Source organism: Argiope bruennichi, chromosome 10, assembly GCF_947563725.1.
Source record: "Argiope bruennichi chromosome 10, qqArgBrue1.1, whole genome shotgun sequence".
In the NCBI taxonomy this organism is placed as follows: domain Eukaryota; kingdom Metazoa; phylum Arthropoda; class Arachnida; order Araneae; family Araneidae; genus Argiope; species Argiope bruennichi.
Genome location: NC_079160.1, coordinates 68,259,850 through 68,278,163, shown reverse-complemented (window position 1 = coordinate 68,278,163; position 18,314 = coordinate 68,259,850). Strand labels below are relative to the sequence as shown.

The window sequence follows — 18,314 nt, the reverse complement described above, 5'->3', positions numbered from 1 at the left end:
TGTAATTATTTGAATATTATTTTAGAGAATCATAAATGCCTTTTTATAAAAATGATTTTTAACAAAAGAAAACAAAAATATTTAATACACAGTTTATGTTAAGATGACATGAAAACAGAACTGAAGCAAACAAACAAACAAAAAAATAAAAACAGATGTGAAATAGAGAGTGAAAAAAAAAATTATTGAAAGCAAACGTGAGTTATAAATGTGGTGGAGAGAAGAAAAAAAAAAAAGGCATCTATTGGTCAACAGACAAATCCAAGCTACAAAAATCTGAGTTCAATTGATTTGAAAATTGATGGAAGGAGAACAAAACACTTTTCAGTGTATCATTTAGTTTTGCACATTTAGTGAATTTTGATTACTAAATACACTACATTCATCTCGTTATTATTATTTCATTTTCATTTATCATATAATTCTCTGCAAAGAAAAATAACCAACTAAACTTAAAAAAGGGGGAAAACTAGTTTTTAAAGTTATTTTTAAGAGTACAGCAACTTCTTTCAAAGAGTGCTACACTTTCGAGATGATCCCCTATTGTATATGCTGCTTATTCATTATATATATATAATGTAATATTATACACAACTTTTTTTTATTTCAGATTAACATGCTGTGGAATTCACTACCTCTCAATGAGATTGGGCTATTGAAATATGAAATATTTTTAAATGATTTTATTCAAGATTATAGTAATCATTCTGAAAGTGATAAAGCAAGTGTTGTATCTCATTTAAATATACATTCTTCCTCACAGTCATCAAGAAAATCATTTAATTCAGCTAATTCTTTGAAGGAAAGGCCTAAAACAGCTAGTTCCATTTCAACTGCCAGCATCCGTTCTTATAAATCAACTGTCAGGCCTAAATCTGCATTTACAAAACATTCATGGGAACAACAAAGTCTCTTGGACAATGAATCAAATAGAGGAAAAAGTGAATCCAATTTAACTATTCAAGGTCAGGGCTGCAGTGTTTTAACAAATGAGCAGTACAAACAGTTTAGATCACTCAATGTTGGCAATGTTACAGTTCATTCATTATCAAGTGCCAACTCTAATAAGCTGAAAAGACATGTAAGTTATTTGTTTTAATGGTTTAATCTTATTCTAGCATATTTATTTGAAAAAAATTTTCTTATTACATGTTGAATACATATATTATAAATGTATTTTTACTTATCTATAAATATATTCATGTTTTAGGTGTCATATAAACAACCCAATTTACATTAAAAATTAAACATGTGGGATTGAAATTGTGTAAAATTTAGTGTAATTTTTTTATATTTAATAATAAAAGTTTTTAAAACATGCTTTTAATGTTATTTATTATACAAAATATTTTAATTGAAATTTATACATCCGGATAATATAATAACTTTTTCTCTCTTGTGATATGATCTCGTTGCTTTGTAGTATTGCTATGAGTTTTTTAATCAATAACAATATTTTGATAAAGTATTTTCTACTTTTCAGTCCACTAATGTACAGCAGAATTTTTTTATAATAAAAAGGACTGAATTTTATTATACCAATTGTGTAACTGCATTCAACTAAAATGAAAACTGAAAAATTAAATTCCTTGTCAGTTAACATATTTATGCTCATATAATATGATGTGTGTATATTGATGTAGACTATCTATCCTTTAAAAATATTAATATGGCATATTTATTGAAATAATAGCCATCTTTGGCGACCAACAGATTCACCAAGATTAATGATTGCCAAAATTTTTAATTAGATATTTTATGGCCTTTTCAGCAAAATATTTAAAGCTTTGGATTTTTGTAGATATATATTTCAAGTTATTTTAGAAATCTTATGTCATTCTATTCATTTTATTACACATTTTTCTTATTTTCTGTCAGCTCCCCTGGAAGTCATAAAAAAATATATACATTCTGCTGTTTCTAGCCTTTTTTTTTAACAGTGTAGCCTAACTAAAAACAACACCAAATTTGGAATTTCTTTTCACCTTAATCAGATTTAGAAAATTAGTGAACACTTAGAATTTTACAAAATTAAATCTTTTGTAATGTCTCCAGTAGTAAATATATCACTCACTTCCTTGAAATCTGCTGTACCATTAATGTGTTCAGGATAAGATAGTAATTCAGATGGTGAAACAAAAATGATGAAATATTTACAACTTTAAAAGTAACTTTTATCACTAACTTTGGCATTCTCCTAGAATTTTATGTTTTTGTATTTTTGTTCATGATATATTTAATATTCATTCAGAATTCTTAAAATTCTTGTGGAAGAAAATCCTTAAAATATTTTTAATTGTTTAAATATAGAAAAAAATATTTATACAGCAACAAAATTGGCATCAATGATTTTTTTTTTTTTTTGTAGTTACATTTTTGGAAGTTTTTACAAAAAAATGCCAAAAATTTGCTTCTTTTTTTAAAAATTAAAATTCTAACTGAAATTTCAGAAGAATTCATCTGAGCTGCATATACCTACTTTTCAAAGTATTTATGTACCAAATTTGATAGTTCTATGTCAAGCAATCTAATCTACAGAACGCTAACACACAAACACACATTTATCTTTATTATAAAGAGTCCATACTAAAATTATTAAAATATAAAAATAACTTGCATTATATTATATTCTTCATATTAAATAATAAAAAAATGCTTAATAATAAATATAACAATGAGTGAAATGTGAATTTTGATTCAAAATATTTTTTATTGAGTTGAAATTAATCTATTTTGATAAAATAAAAAGACATTTCATTCACTAGTTACAATGTATGTTAAATTTTGGTAATATTATCTTATTGTTAATAATGATTTATAATTTTGATTTCATTGGGAATATTAATATGAGTTATTACTATCTATACTACTATAAAATTAGATGTTTTATGTATACATGGTCTTTTTTCATTTTCTTTTCCTTCTTCCTTCCCCCCCCCCCTTTTTTTAAAACTACTTTTTATACTTTTAATATACACAGTGCCCATTTTAGCTGCGGCCCAATTACTAAATATTAAATTGTTAGAGATAGGCACACACTACCAATGAAGAAATATTCTAGATGACATAAAAAATATTATTTTATGCAGTTTGAATCAATAAATGTACTTTTGAAAAATTTATGAATTCTATATTTTTATACTATTTAATTATAATATTCCTATTTTGTAAAATAATTTTGATGTATTAATAAATTTTTTTAAATTGATTAAATATGCCAATCTTTTTTTCATGTCCATAGATATCAAATTTTATATGTTTAAATCAGTAAAAGTTACAAATTGTTCATTTACTCATCAATAGGAAAATGGAAATATGAAGAAAAATGATTCAACAAAAGCAGGATATAGCTGTCAAGATATCAAACAGTTTGTAGATTCTATTAAAGCAAGATGGAAAGATATTTTAAGACGTTGTAAGGCAAAAGACCCTGATAACATCAATACTATACCATGGGATGACTTTATAAGTAATTACATTCTATTCTGAAGTCCTGTCTTAATAAATTATTCTTTAAATTCTATTTCTACATTTTGTATAATATATGCACCAAACAAAAAATAATTTTTTGTAACTTTGTTTCAGATATTTTACCAAAAACGGGTGTTGCTATAAATGATCAAGTGCTGCAATTGTTAGACATGGAATATAATATCAGAAAAAATATCCCAGTCAATTATTGGATATTTTTGAAAAAAACTGTTTTGACATTGGATTCATCTGGAACAAATTCAAGAAAAACAATTCATTACTCCAAGGTAAGTTAATGCAAAACTAATTTTTTTAAACCTATGAAAAGAAACGCAGTAATATTTGATATTATTAAAAGAATGAATGCGTAAAATTCGATCGTCTGCCCCTCAAAATGTATGTATAACTTGAATTTAATTTATGATTTGTTTTAAGAAAATATTAATTAAGTATGAAAGAAACAGTTACGTTGTTATTTTGATATTTTTTTATTGGTATAATAATTGCCAAAATGTGTGCCCAAAACAACAGATTATATTGAGAAGCTGATGGAGAAATGTATATTTTATAGAATTTAGTTGTATTTAGCAAATTTGGAATGCATTTTGTTTTTGTTGAGTTAAAGTAAAATTAATTTTGTTTATCAAATTATACTAAATTTATTTATTAAGTTATTATTATTGATGCAAGGAAAACACTTTTTAGGGACAATTTCAATTTCTTTGTATTTCATCTGTTTTTAAATTTGCAATTTTTTAAATTTACATATTTATAAAGCTGAAATGTATACGAGTTAAAATTGTTCTTAATCACCCACTATTAGAAAGTAGAACATGATGTACTGAACTGATTTATCTTAAGATAATCTAGAAAACAAAGACTTGTGTCATTTTTAATTTTTCTTTGTAATATATTTCTTATTTACTTGAGAGTAATAAATCCATATCATTATAAATAAATCTGTCATTGAGTAGATAATTCTATTTTAACATTGTTTTTAACCTTACTGTTTAAATTACTTTTATTTATTTTTCAAGGTTTTTCAATAAATTTGTACAAAGAATTTCATTAAATAATTGTTCATTTATTTTAAATTGAGAATTTCTATAAGTTAGAAATGTAATTAAATAAATAATTATTATGGATTTAAGTGTAATTTGCCTTCATTTTATTTTTTTTAAAATTTACTCTTAATTCTATGGCACTAATAACTTTTACTCAAGAAATCATTTAATTTTATTATATGCATGAGTATAAATACAGAAACTAATAATGAAAATTACACCAGTAAAATTGAGTGAAGAAATATCATACTTATTTTTAATTAAAAATTAAAATTATCAAAAACTTTTTTAATGATATCTATTACCCAAGAAGAAAGTATGCATCAAAATTAGCAACTCTCCCTATGACCATTTATAAGATAGAGCAATATTTAGCAATAGTCAATTATAAACAAAAAAATTGAAAATTCTATAAACATTTTTATGGGCTCACTTAATTTAATGCTTCTGATACATGGAATGGAACAGCAAAATATTATTAGAAATGTTTTGGAAAGATTCACTGTGTCACCAAAACTCTATTCAATCAGAAGAAAGACGATATAAAAGAAATCAGAATGATAGAAATAGATGTCAAACAGAAAATTTATTCAAACACAAAATAAGGCTTAACTGCCACCTAATTATGATGATTTCTAATTAAGATTTAGCTATGAAATATGATTGTATCTTCCAAAATTATTATCTCAAAAAAAAAGATTTTTGCATTACTTTAAAACTCCAAAATTACTTTTTATTTTAGCAATACAATTTTTTTTATTTATAAATTTAATTCAAAAACAATCTGTAAAAATGTTATGATAAAATTCAACCATTCATCAAAATTTTCAATCACTTGCTTTTATCAATATTAAAATTAAAATTGTTTAAAAAAAGCTGCTTTTTTTTATATTAACATTAAAGTAGGACTATCACTTCCATTTCTATTTGGTAGTTATATATATATATATATATAAATTCCTTCCAGCAGATGGATTCAGTTAAATTCAAATAATAAACTTATCTTTAAAAAATGTAATTCATAAAACCTTAAAAGCATGCATTCCATATTAATTGCTTAATAACTTAAACAAATCAATGATCTGGCAATCTAACAGTATACATTATTGACATATTTAGATAATTGTATCTGGCATATTGTCCTCTCATTTTAAAATTTAATATATCTTTCAGGCTGCATCAAAAGGCGAAGCTGTTGGCTTGTATAAAGTGCTTTTGTCAAACAGAGAGAAAATTTTGAAAAACTACAGGGATTTGTGGTATGCTTTCCGCAAAGCAGATAGAGAACATTCGGGTAGTATTAAAATTTCTGAATTTCGCAGAATTCTTGCTCTTTGCAAAATACATCTATCAGAAGATGCCTTCTTTTATATTTGTGATTATTTTGATCCAAAACTTACAGAAAAGATACATTATGAAGAATTTTTAGAAGCTTTTAAGCAAAAAGTAACACACTGAAAATGCAGTCATTTTATACCAGGATTAATGCATTTATTTCATTATTAAGTACCATATATGATAAAAATTTACACTTTAATTTTTTTAGCTAATATGTTTGAAGCATTTTAACCTAAAACAGTATTATATGTGATACTAAATCTTACAATTATAATAAAAATCTGAACTTCAAAATCCAGTAAAAATATACTTTTAAATAAGATGGAATTATGCATAGATAGATTTTCAATTATCATATATTTTTATTGTAAATATTCAATGATATCTTTTCAAAATCAAACTGAGTATTATATCAGAACGTTTTATGTATAAAACATTTGCCTAATTTGAAAAAACAGAACACTATTGAATAATGTGATGTTTATTTTATGTCAATGTATTGCTTCTATATCAAATGACAACATAATGTACATTCATATGTAAAATAAATCATATGCACCAATGGTTTCCTCTTCATATACACATAATTACATTTTTATCTGCAAAAGAGTAAATATAATTACAATTTATATATTTTTATAAAATATTAGATCTGAACCTCACAAAAGAATCTGCAGATTAAATATTTCTTGCTAATTACAAAATTTTAATGTTAACAAAGATTACTGTATATTCATTAAAAGCGATTATCAATTATGTGTATAGCAACTATATACAACAGATTTTCAAATTCAGGCAAAGTTTGAAAAGAAGCTAAAATCATCTAAAATTAAATAAAAGATTCTTCTGAATAATGTGAGTGAAAAACACTACAATACTCGAATATTCCAAAGTAAACAGAATATTTAAATCTTCATCATACAGATTAATTTATGTTAAATCCTAGTATTCTCTTCCATTTTCAACTAATTCAGTTTAACAAACAAGCAGAAAAACTACATAATGATTCATGAGATGTTTTAATTAAAAGTTTTTTTATACCTCCATTTTTCACTTCTGCAGAGAAAGTTCAACGAAGTTATTTCCTATAAAAATAAAATATAATTCAAAATACAGAAGATGAATACTGACATTTCAGTTACAGAAATAAATTCAAAATCCAAATGCTAATAAATTTTATTTACAGCATTATTTTTAATGCAAAGATGATGCGACTAAATAGAGTTAAAAAATATACTATATACCTGTTCTAGTAATTATTATTATGTTCATATATGATATTCCTGTTCTAGTAAATAATAAAATCTAAATAAATCATTTTTTATGTTACAAAGAATGCTATTTAAATTATATATAGACTCCCTTTATATCAAAAACATGAATATGCAAATTTCGTAAATATGATTTGAAAGTTTTTTTTTAAGTCACTCACTTACTCCCCCTGTGGGATTTGTAAATTTTGCCTGCTTACTCTCCTCCATACATGGCCAAACCAGATATTTTAAGACACGATACACATTCCTGTCTTTGGATGTTACTAACAAAACTTCAAACAAAGGAATATACATAATTCAAGCAGCTGACCTATTTATAAAAGTGAAAACTTGCATATTCAGGCTTCTGGCATAAGAAGAAGCAATATTTAGCATGAGATGTATTTATAACAAAGTTTATATTTTTATAAATTTACATAACAAAATTATACATTTAAAATACAATTTTTTACAGAAATAAATTTTAAAATTTGATACTTACTTAAATAAGTATTATTTTTTGTCATTGCTCTGACAGCATCATTGTGTGACAAAAATTGCACTTCAAACTCTCCTGTTCTAATTCCACTTTCATTATAAAGTGCTTTTACTGATACAGGAAAGCTACCAACTGGCCAAAAAAACTATAAGAGATGTTCATCATTTATTCTTTTAATATATACATACAAGTTGCTCTTGACGACCAGTTGGTTTGCCAGAGATAATAGTTATAATTAATTTCAGTTAAATCGTTTAGATAATTGTTAATATAAAAATCATTAGATTATGTCTGATTCCATTAAATAACAGATATTAAAGCCATGCTAAGAATGGTTTAATGTACAATCTGTTCATTTTCTAATGGAGACCCACAGTTTATGATATCATACAGTTATTATGTCCAGTTTATGTATCTCTTAAATTTAGATTTTGTAACTTTACTTTTTTTATTGGTCCTGTACATAGATATTAAACAGAATCCTTCTTTAGTTTTCAACAATGGAAAAAAATCATGTAATCAAATATTTGATGAAATAATGAAAATGGCTTAAATTTCAAGGCAACAATGTAATCTATTGTTGGAAATCAAGCAATATAATTCCTGAAATTTATTAAAAATTCCCACATCTATTGAAGTAATATATAATTAAAAAGTATTTTTTTTTTTTAAACTTTGAAGCATCCTTTTGTGCAATTATATTTTTGGAAGTTATCACAGAAATTAACCAAAATTCAGCTAAATTTTTAATTAATTTAAATTCTAATTAAAAATTTTAAAAATAATACTCCAAGGTGTGCATTCCTACCTTCCAAGGTATATATATGCCAAAATTGATAGCTGTAGGTCAGAGTGTCTGGTCTGTAGAGCACCAACATCTATAATAATTTTTAATAGAGCCATGATGTTATAGGAATTGGTCTTCATTAGAAAGTTTCATGTGCACAATGGGCAAAAAAGTAAGATAATTATAATAACACATCTTTATTATCGACAATTTCACAGTATCATGAAGTTATATCTAAACAAATTAATTGAAATTAAACATTACCAATATATCCAGCAAGCCAACTGGTTGACATAAATGACTAGCAAGGCATAAATATAAGAAACAAACATTAAGCAAATGTATAATCCAACAAAAAATATTTATAAAGGATAAACTGGATACAAGAAAAGGAATAGACTAAGATTTTAATAAAGAGAGGCAAACTTATAATAAAAATATGAATATAACATCTTTTAAAAATATAAATCATTTGTATGATTCTTTCATGCAAAATGTTTTGCTTCACATTGCCCTACTTTACCTTTTATCCTCTTATATGATTTATCTCCTACCATGTATGTTCAATCTCCATTCAAAATATTTACATATTCATTAACCAATCAGAAACACCTATTTCATAATTTATTTTTGAATCTGTCCTTTAATTTATAACTATTAGTGTATTTAATCAATAAATAAACATGGTTGGCTATATTCAGACATTCATTAAAAATAGTAAGAAAACATCAAAGACTTTTGGCCAATGCTACTCTAAAAATGGTAAACTTTCATAATAAATATGAAAACTACAGATAAAAAATGAATTGCTTCAAGGAAATCATAGAAAGTTCACACTTTAATTTACTTCTTTAACACTTAATTTTACACATTTTAATTTTCATCTTCCAATATTATAATAGCAAAAAATATTATAATATAAAATGAATATCAAATTTAAAATGTCATTATGTAAAATTCAAACTTTGAAATGAAACTGTAAAAAACATGCATATTTATCCTTTATATACCTCATAAATAGCTAGGTCAGTAATTCTTCGAGGTGCATTTTTCATTTTAACTGTATGACCAAGTGGATATGTTGCTTGAACATTTGATGCAATGTTCAAATCATCTAAAAATGAAAATTGATCAATTAAAAAATTTAATATGAAATTAAAAGTTGTAAAATTATTTTATAAAAATATTTTATAAATTATAAGAAAATAAAGAAAAATATACATTTTATAATCATTGAGAGTATAGAATTAATCTACAAAATCCATGTATGGCATATTTTATTCATATATACTAAATTGAATATTTCTTTCAAGGTATACTTTTTACTCCGGAAGTGGACTGGAAGGTTCAGCTATATGAATTAGAATAAGTATTTAAAGACATCATATGAATGGTACAACTGAAACATTTATTTTAGTATTCAAAAATTTAGACAGAAAAGTATTAAATCTAAAAAACATCCTATCAAGATATAAATCAATTCTGAAATACTTTAGAAATGGTAAATAACAAATCATTAAATTTATGATATTAAAATATATTTTAGGATTTATAATTAATACTCAAATCAACATATACAAAGAATACTTACTAATTACATTTTGAGATGGTTGATTATCATCTATGCTACCTGATTTTTGTTTTTCCCCCTCAATGTCAAAAGATTTCAATGTTAATCGTATAAATCTATTACCTAATGAAATAAAAAAGAAACAATAAGTTATATTGTTAAAAGATATAATCTCAACAAATCATATTGAACAATTAAACTTATTGTGACAAACTGTTAAATAAATGTCAAAGAAAGTAATTTACTCATTTAGTCAATTCAGATGCCATCGTAATCAAGTGGTAAATGTAACTGTGCACCTTATTTAGATACACATTGCACAATGACATCACTTTTTCCCATTTTAACAAAATATGCAATGAATTTTTAAATTAAACAGGTACAAAACATTTCATACAAGGACAGATTGACTGACTACTTTAGCATAATAGATGAGCTCAATAAAATAATTTGAATACATTTTGAAAGCTATCAAATCATATCAAATACTAAATTAAAATAAACACTTTTGGATTTTTACTTGCAGGTGCAACACTGAACACAGCATCATGAAGGAAGAAAAACAGCATGTCTTAATTCTGATAATTTTTTCCCCCTTCAGGGAAAAAGACAAATTCAAGAGCATTAAAAGACACATTTTAAAAAGATTCATTTATACTAATAGTGAATACCACTGACTATTTAAATAATATCTTTCCTTTATATACAAATAGCCTCTTCCTTCTTCAAATTATATGGTTTTTGATAAACTCTGCAACAAACACAAATTGTAGAAATATTTATACTATTTGCTTAAAGGCATCTTATGTAGAGAAAGACAACATAAATACTCTAACATCCAAAAACATGTGCTTTGTCTTTCAAAATCATAGAAAAATTAAAAAATATATAACTTTTGATTAAATTACAATATATAAAAATAACTTGGGATAGTGTTTAAAACTGAGATCTATTTAAATCTGGCAACAGTTTTTAAACACACTAAAATCAAATATATGGCTTTTAAATAAGTTTTCCTTCTTCGTCATGGGCATAACAGACCTTAGCTGCCTCAATCATGTGCACTTTCCAGCATTTTCTATCCCCTGCAACTCCCATCCAATTCTTTATCCTCAGAACACTCAGGTCTCTTCCCACATCATCCAGTCATCTAGTTGAAGGTCCTCTTCTGGCCCGGGATCCCATAAGATTTTTAAAAAAGGATATTTTGAGGGCACTGTTTTCAGGGCTTCTCCAGATATGGCCAGGCCATCTTAACCTATTCCTCTGTATAACCAGTGTTATATGTGGTTGCTTATAGAGTTTGTATAATTCAAAATTGAATCTAGTTTGCCAACATCCTCTCTCTAGTATTGGGCCAAAGATAGTTCTAAGGATCTTTCTCTCGAACTTGTTCAGGGAACGCTGAGAGTTAAGTTTAATAAAAGTCATAAACTCTTAGTTTAGTTTTCCGACTGATTACGTTGAATCTTAATTGTTTTTTCAGTTCAAAGAAACATTTACTAGCCACTTTTATTCTGTTGTCAATTTCTGCGTTGAGTTTACTATTATCATTAATCATTTGTGCCAAGGTATTTAAAATGATCGACTTTTTTAAAGGTATGACCTTTAATACACAGAGGAACACAGTGATTTATAATTGAGGGTGGGAATTCCATAAATGTGGTTTTATCATTGTTGATGGTAAGGCCCATATTTGTGGCAGAAGTTTCCAAAGCCTAAAAGGCCTCTCTCACTGCCCTTCCAGATCTTCTAATAATATCTATACCATCTGCATAGACCAGCAGTTGAATGGATCTATTCCACAAAGTACCCTTTCGGTCTAATCCACTATCCCAGATACATTTCTCCAAGACAATGTTAAAAAGCAGACAAGCAAGGATATCCCCTTGACACAGGCCTCTCTCTGTTACAAAGGAGTCAGATAAAGGGTTTTGGATTTTAATCCTGCATCTTACATTATTAAGTGTAACCTTAGTTAAAATTAACAAGTTTCATAAGGATTCCAAACTCTTCCATTGTCGCAAGCAGCCTTAAAGTCTATAAATAAATGAAAAGTTTTAATGTTATATTCTTTAGTTTTTTTTTTTTTTCAAAAAAAAAATTTTTTAAGTGTGAATTTGGTCTATAGTAGATATTTGCAATCCATATCCACATTGGTAGTCTCCAATCACTTTGTCAGTATAAGTTAATAGTCTTGCAAAAAGCAAGTTGGAGAAGATTTTATATGCCGTACTGAAGAGTGTGATGCCCCTATAATTTTAGCATTCAAGTTGCTCTCCTTTCTTGAATACAAGACATATGGAGCCTTACTCCCATCTTCTCCGTAGCCCAAATTTTAATCACGATTTTATGAATGGCATTTATAAGCTCCAGTTCTTTGACTTTTAGTAGTTCAGATAAAATACAGTCCGAACCAGCCACTTTGTTACTTTTAAGTTTTTTAATAGCAAGAATCACCTCATTTAAAGAGGGTAAGAGATTGTCCACATATGGGAGGGTAGCAGGTCCATCAGAATTGCCAGGTGGGTCAAAAGTGTCATCTCTTGCTTCAAGCTTAGCTCCTCCATAATTTCTGTACTTTGTGGAAATCACTCACAAGTTCTCGATCTTTATTTCAACGTTCTTGTCTTGAATTCTTTTCTCATATTATTGACTCTTTTATAAAACTTTCCACATTCCCTTTTATTATTCAAAATTCCAGGTTTGTTAAAGACTCTTCCAAAAAAGCTCTCATCTTTTTTTTTTCTATGTAGTCTTTTTTCCACTCACCTCAAGTCCTTATATATTTCCTCATAATATCTAGTGCAGTGTTTCTGTAGCATCAAGTAAGTGTAATTCTAAAACAATGGAGAATTTTGAACCAATCTTAAATGTAAAATCATGGATCTCGTAGAATATTTTTTTAAAAAAATAAATAAATAGATATTTTTCAAATTTAAATATACAAATATAAAATTGATTTATTACTTTAATGAATCATAATAAATTGAAATTCCATGAGCAAATTAAAATTACGGGAAAAATTTACTTGAAATGGCAAAAAAATGTTTAAACAATATTACAGATAAGTCTAATTATTTTCTTGATAATTAATGCAACTTCTATTTTAAACTACCATTATTATTTTTTAAATTTAAACTAAAAGTTATAATGTTTTAACATTTATGAAATACATGTGAATATCTATCCTAGGACATGTGGATATCTATCCTAAATTTATTCATAAGACACTAGGATATTGTATCTTATGACCAAACTTATTTTTACAAATTTAAATCTTTCACAGAGTTAAAATTAACACACTTCTTTCATCCTTAATTTATTAAATATACAAAATGTAACCTGACAAAGCATCAATATATTAAATACAATTAATAAATTCAATTAGTAAACAACTCGGACTTAAGACAAAATAAGAATCATTTTATGAAAACATTAACAAAAAAATATATTGAATAACAAATACATCACAAAACAAGCACTGATTTGTAGAACTGCATTTTAATGCCATGGTATCAGCACTTCAGAAAGAAATAGACAAAATAGAGAAATAAAAAGGTTATTATAAGAAAAGTAGCAAACTTGCCAGACAAAAAAAAAGGGGGGGGGGAGAGGGTAGTAAAAATTAATTTAAAAAAAAATGGAACTTGATTGTTAATTATTTTATATCCCTGAATGATTTTTGGAACAAAATTCTAGCAATTAGAGATATTATACTTCAGTACACATCATGACAGTATTTTTGTTTTCTACAGTGACAAGTAGAGTCAATTATTCAGCAGAACCTAAACCAAAATTGACTTATTTAATTGAGTTATTGACTTATTTAAAAAGAAGAAGAAAAAAAAGAAAAAGAAAAGGGGACTACAAATGTTATATGGCTTAAAAAGAGTGAGAGCAAAGAACTATATTCATCTGGTACTTCAAGCAAAATAGAAATATATAATCTTTAATATATATAAATTACTTTTGGTGGCCACCTTGTTTGTCATCAATAATGATCAAATTTCATTTAAATGAAATCTTTTAAGCATAATTTGATGCCTTAAGACATTTAATTTAAATGATGATTTCCCTTAAAAAATTTTTAAATTACAAATTAAAACCTATTATTATAATAGTCTTGTACTTATTCAGTTCATTAAGTACATAAACGTCTTTGCAGTAAATCACATGAACTGTCTACATCATCTAACATATAACTACACTTATCACAGCCAACCATACTTTTTTATTCCTCAAGTAAAATATGCAGTAGGTTCGAATATTAAAATGATATAGTATATTTTATATCCAACAACATGCTTACTATGTTATAATATGCTCATTACAAAAACTAAAAAAAAAAAAAAAAATTGTAATAATTTTGTAGAAGTATTTTTTAATATACTTAATATTTTTAAGGAGTATATGTACATTTTAAAAGAAATTTTATGAAATAACTAGCCGCCTTTGGCGACCAGCTGGTTCGCCAATCTTAATGCACGTTAAAATTTTAATAATTAAATATTTTATGGAACTCCCATTTTAATTGCTTCTTCATTAAAATATTTTAAAACTTCAAATTTTAATAGTCATATAATTCACTCATATTATTATAAAGGCCTTCAGCCATAACGTAATATGTATCTCTCTAATTTTCTGTTAGCTCCCGTAGAATTTATGCTTTAAACTAAAGTGGAAATGATTAAACTGCAATAAATATAATAATATTTTTTTTACTGAAACAAAGCATTTTTTTTTTAAAATATGAGTACTGAAAACAGAGTAGCTGAGTATTTAAACCTTATGGCCACTAAAGAATATTTTTCTTAATTTATATAATATCTCAAGAAGTTTTCAACAAAATTTTCTCAGATTCATCATAAACAGATCGTTTAATTAACAATGTTTAGTTTCAAATGCATCAAACACTAAAAAAATAAACAGAATCGTTTGAAATAATCTGTCGGAAACATATTAAACCACCAAAACCAAATCCGCATCCGTTGAAAATATTTGTCAACAATAAGAAAACAATGTGCATGCGTGAATTTTCAACGCCAATTATGCTAAAGCAAATGCGCGAATTTTCTACTCCAGTTTGGGTAACGCTATGCAGATTAGAAATTTTTAATTTCTTTTATTTTGTTTTATTTTAATTCGAAAGTACTTCAGAATGAATCTGAAAGATCGATTCATTAACAATGTTTAATTTTAAATGCATCAAACATTAAGAAAATAAATAGAATCGTTTCAAATAATCAGCCGAAAAATCTTAAGCCTAGCTTCATGACTGTTGGGAAAAAAAACTGAAGCCGTACTCCTTTGGCGATGGGAAAAATAAAGATTTTTTTGGCGGGAAAGTTAGTTTTTAATTAATAATTAAAATTCTAATTAAAAATTCAAAAAAAGGGCTATCCTATCATTTAAGTTAGATCAAACTGCACACGGTGTGCAAATTTGATTAAAATCGGTTAAGTAGTTTAGGAGTCCATCGCGGACAAACAACGTGACACGTAATTTATATATATTAAGATGTGATTTAACACAGAATATGTAACAGAATTTTCAATCCTTAACTTTAAACAATACAAAAATAATAACAGTAAACAGATTATGCATTTATATTATGAATGAAAACATATGCAATTTCAATGCAAGTATTTTTAGAAATTAAGCATAAAAGTACTTTTAAAAACCGAATAAAATTTGGGTGCTAATTACACAGCTAATGTAATATTACTGAAAACATAATTATTTTTTAAATTATAATTTAAAATTACCTTCCTATGATAATATTTTTACCAAAAGATGCTAGTTTTGTGTTTCATAGTTAATTAAAATTTTAAATCAAAATAATTTTAAGATACATACTCCTATCTACCAAAATATATCCTGGCAAAAATAACAACAACAAATGCACATTCATTTTCATCATAAGTAGATATGAATAAACATAATAAGAAATCATAAATCCTCAATTTTTTTTAAGTACCAAGTAAAAATTAATCACCATTTAAAAATCTATGAAAATAAATGAATGAATCAAATAAGAAATAGTTTTGGAAAGATCGTGAACAATTATCAATGATGTTGAAATGAAAAAATAAAAATCTACCTATTCAAAATATTTTTTTTTAACAAAAATTATTGTACGCACCCATGAATGCATTTTTCTTTCGCATTGCAACAACAGCCTCAGCATGTGTAGCAAAAGTAACTTCACAAAGTCCAGAAACACGACCAGAGCCATCACATTTTAAATGTACAGATTTAGGAGTTATACCCAATGGTTTAAAGAACTGTAAAGGAATACTGAATTAGCCCCAAAAAAACTGTATCATTTAATTTTTTACAAAATATAATTTTAATTTTAGTAAATTATAATAAATATTTTAAATGGTAAGTATTACAGCACAAAGAGAAACATCATATAAGGTACTCTAATTTTTTTTATATATAATGATATTCTGACCTCTATGATATCTTTTTCCTTTGTTTCATATTCTAAGCCACGCATCTGAACAATATGTGATGGTTTGTCACAAAAGGTTCGGACAAGACATGCATTTCTATTAATAAGAGCTGAAAAAAAAAAGTGAATTGATTATTAATTCTAAATAAAGTATCAATGAATTTATCATTATCATTAGGTAACTGAGTAAAAAATATAACAAATGTATTTAGGGGAGTTCATATTTTTGGTTAAATAAGTTTAAATAAAAATAAATTTGATTTTAAGATTTTTAACCCAAGCTTTTTAGAAAAAATAAATAAAGATTATTTGCAGGATGGCCATTTATCTGCTTTGTTACACCTTTAAGTAACGTCATGAATAAAATGACAATTCTAATAAACTACAACAAGTATAATTTTATACATATTTTATCTTAATATTCACATAAACTACATTAAGTGAAATTACAAATATAATAACAGATATCACATGCGGAATAAATTAACCATCTTCTATTGTGCAATGAAAACTCATTAAGTTTGACATTACATTTCTAATATTCCATAAAAAAAGATGAAAAATCTCTTTTCTTTCATTTTTTATGAAAATATATGGCAATTTCATCAACTTTCTGTTAAGTTTAAAATGCTACAAGAATATGTATGCTAATCAAGTGATTCATAGCTAGAAATGTAATCAAGAAGAAAGAAAAATAAAAGGGTGGGAAGGTATTTAAAAAAAAAAAAAATTTAGATGTTTATCATCTCTGATTTATATACACTAATTATATAGATATAGATAGAGAGAGACTAATAATATATAGCTTTATATACACTAATTGTATATATATAATAATAAAGATCCCTTATTTTTTTAATTAAAATATTAAGCTTTAATAACAAAAATATATAAATATATTATGATTTCAAATCGCTTCAAATCTGTACAGAATTAAAAATTATGTTAAACAATACTCAAACATAACCATCTGAATTATTCCAAGTAGGCATTACATATTTTGCAAGCCCCTAAATCTCCTTTTAGAAATGTTTTTTTCTGTTTCTCTAAATCTAGAATAAAATATGAAATGTTGGATAAATTTTTAGCACAGTTAAGTCTATTTTAAAAATATTTTTTCCTTGCAATCTATTATTGCACTGCACAGACTTTAATCTTCGTATTAATTTTAATCTTCGTATTAAGATACCCCCCCCCATTTTTATACATTTAAATACTTCATTTTTCTTATAATCCTATTTAATTTTTTTGTTTAAAAAATGCATTTAAATTATGTATTTATGATGAAACATTTGCTTGTATAAATTATGCTGATTACAGCTGCATCATACCACGAAATTGAGTGAATAAAAGAATGGAAAAATTTACGCGAGCTTTAAATGTTTTAAAAAAAGAGAGAGGGATAATAAACCTTATTTTGCTTCATATAAGACCAGATGATTGTCTAATAACAACAGCATAAGCGAAAACAATCACATGTCAACAATATTTTTTTAAGTAACAACCAAAGAATTTGTTCGAAACATACGTGAAATCCTGGAAACGCCTAGTGAAGTATGGGTGGAGAAGCGAGAACATACTTTCAAAATACTTCTTAAATTTGTCGTAAACATTTTTTTTTTAAATTTATATTAATATATAAAAGCACTTATGTAGAGGAAAAATTAAAATCTACAACCGGTTTGCAATTTCAATGTTTTCATTTGAAACATGCTTTATAATTGTATACAGTTAAAGTTAAAGTAGGATTTCTTACAAAATAAAATTAAGAAGCACAAATTTGAACATTGTTCATTTTCTTTTGCATAAAAATAAAACCAATTTCTCCTGATATATTATATAAATAATATTCCTTTATTTATTTCTAATTAT

At 25.7% G+C, this 18,314-nt stretch overlaps 2 protein-coding genes across 4 annotated transcripts in view; one reads left to right on the top strand and one right to left on the bottom strand.

Annotated features, from left to right (window-relative positions):
* LOC129987814 (EF-hand calcium-binding domain-containing protein 6-like) overlaps window positions 1-6,087 on the top strand; it is a 40,555-nt gene extending 34,468 nt beyond the window's left edge. For all 3 annotated transcript variants that reach the window (XM_056095752.1, XM_056095751.1, XM_056095750.1), the window contains 4 exons: window positions 611-1,081; window positions 3,304-3,469; window positions 3,586-3,758; window positions 5,709-6,087. In XM_056095752.1, coding sequence (XP_055951727.1) covers window positions 611-1,081; window positions 3,304-3,469; window positions 3,586-3,758; window positions 5,709-5,993 — 1,095 coding nt within the window. In that variant the 3' untranslated portion in view covers window positions 5,994-6,087. The remainder of the gene's footprint in view (window positions 1-610; window positions 1,082-3,303; window positions 3,470-3,585; window positions 3,759-5,708) is intronic.
* A 251-nt stretch (window positions 6,088-6,338) lies between these two features.
* LOC129988591 (RNA-binding protein sym-2-like) lies at window positions 6,339-18,161 on the bottom strand. Its single transcript, XM_056096845.1, has 8 exons — window positions 17,971-18,161; window positions 16,443-16,552; window positions 16,128-16,269; window positions 10,004-10,105; window positions 9,423-9,526; window positions 7,629-7,770; window positions 6,915-6,958; window positions 6,339-6,472 (listed from the first exon to the last, which is right to left on the bottom strand). Exons 1-7 carry the CDS (start codon window positions 18,053-18,055, stop codon window positions 6,924-6,926), a joined length of 720 nt encoding a protein of 239 aa, XP_055952820.1. The 5' UTR covers window positions 18,056-18,161; the 3' UTR covers window positions 6,339-6,472; window positions 6,915-6,923.
* Window positions 18,162-18,314: the final 153 nt, after the last annotated feature.

What these genes read in the sequence shown, in the direction of transcription:
- LOC129988591 (XM_056096845.1), bottom strand. Translation starts at nt 18,055, where the DNA reads ATGTTTACGACAAATTTAAGAAGTATTTTGAAAGTATGTTCTCGCTTC. An exon ending in AGGCGTTTCCAGGATTTCAC is followed by an intron (nt 16,553 to 17,970) that starts GTATGTTTCGAA and finishes TTTTTTTTTCAG; the next exon opens with CTCTTATTAATAGAAATGCA. An exon ending in AGGAAAAAGATATCATAGAG is followed by an intron (nt 16,270 to 16,442) that starts GTCAGAATATCA and finishes ATTCCTTTACAG; the next exon opens with TTCTTTAAACCATTGGGTAT.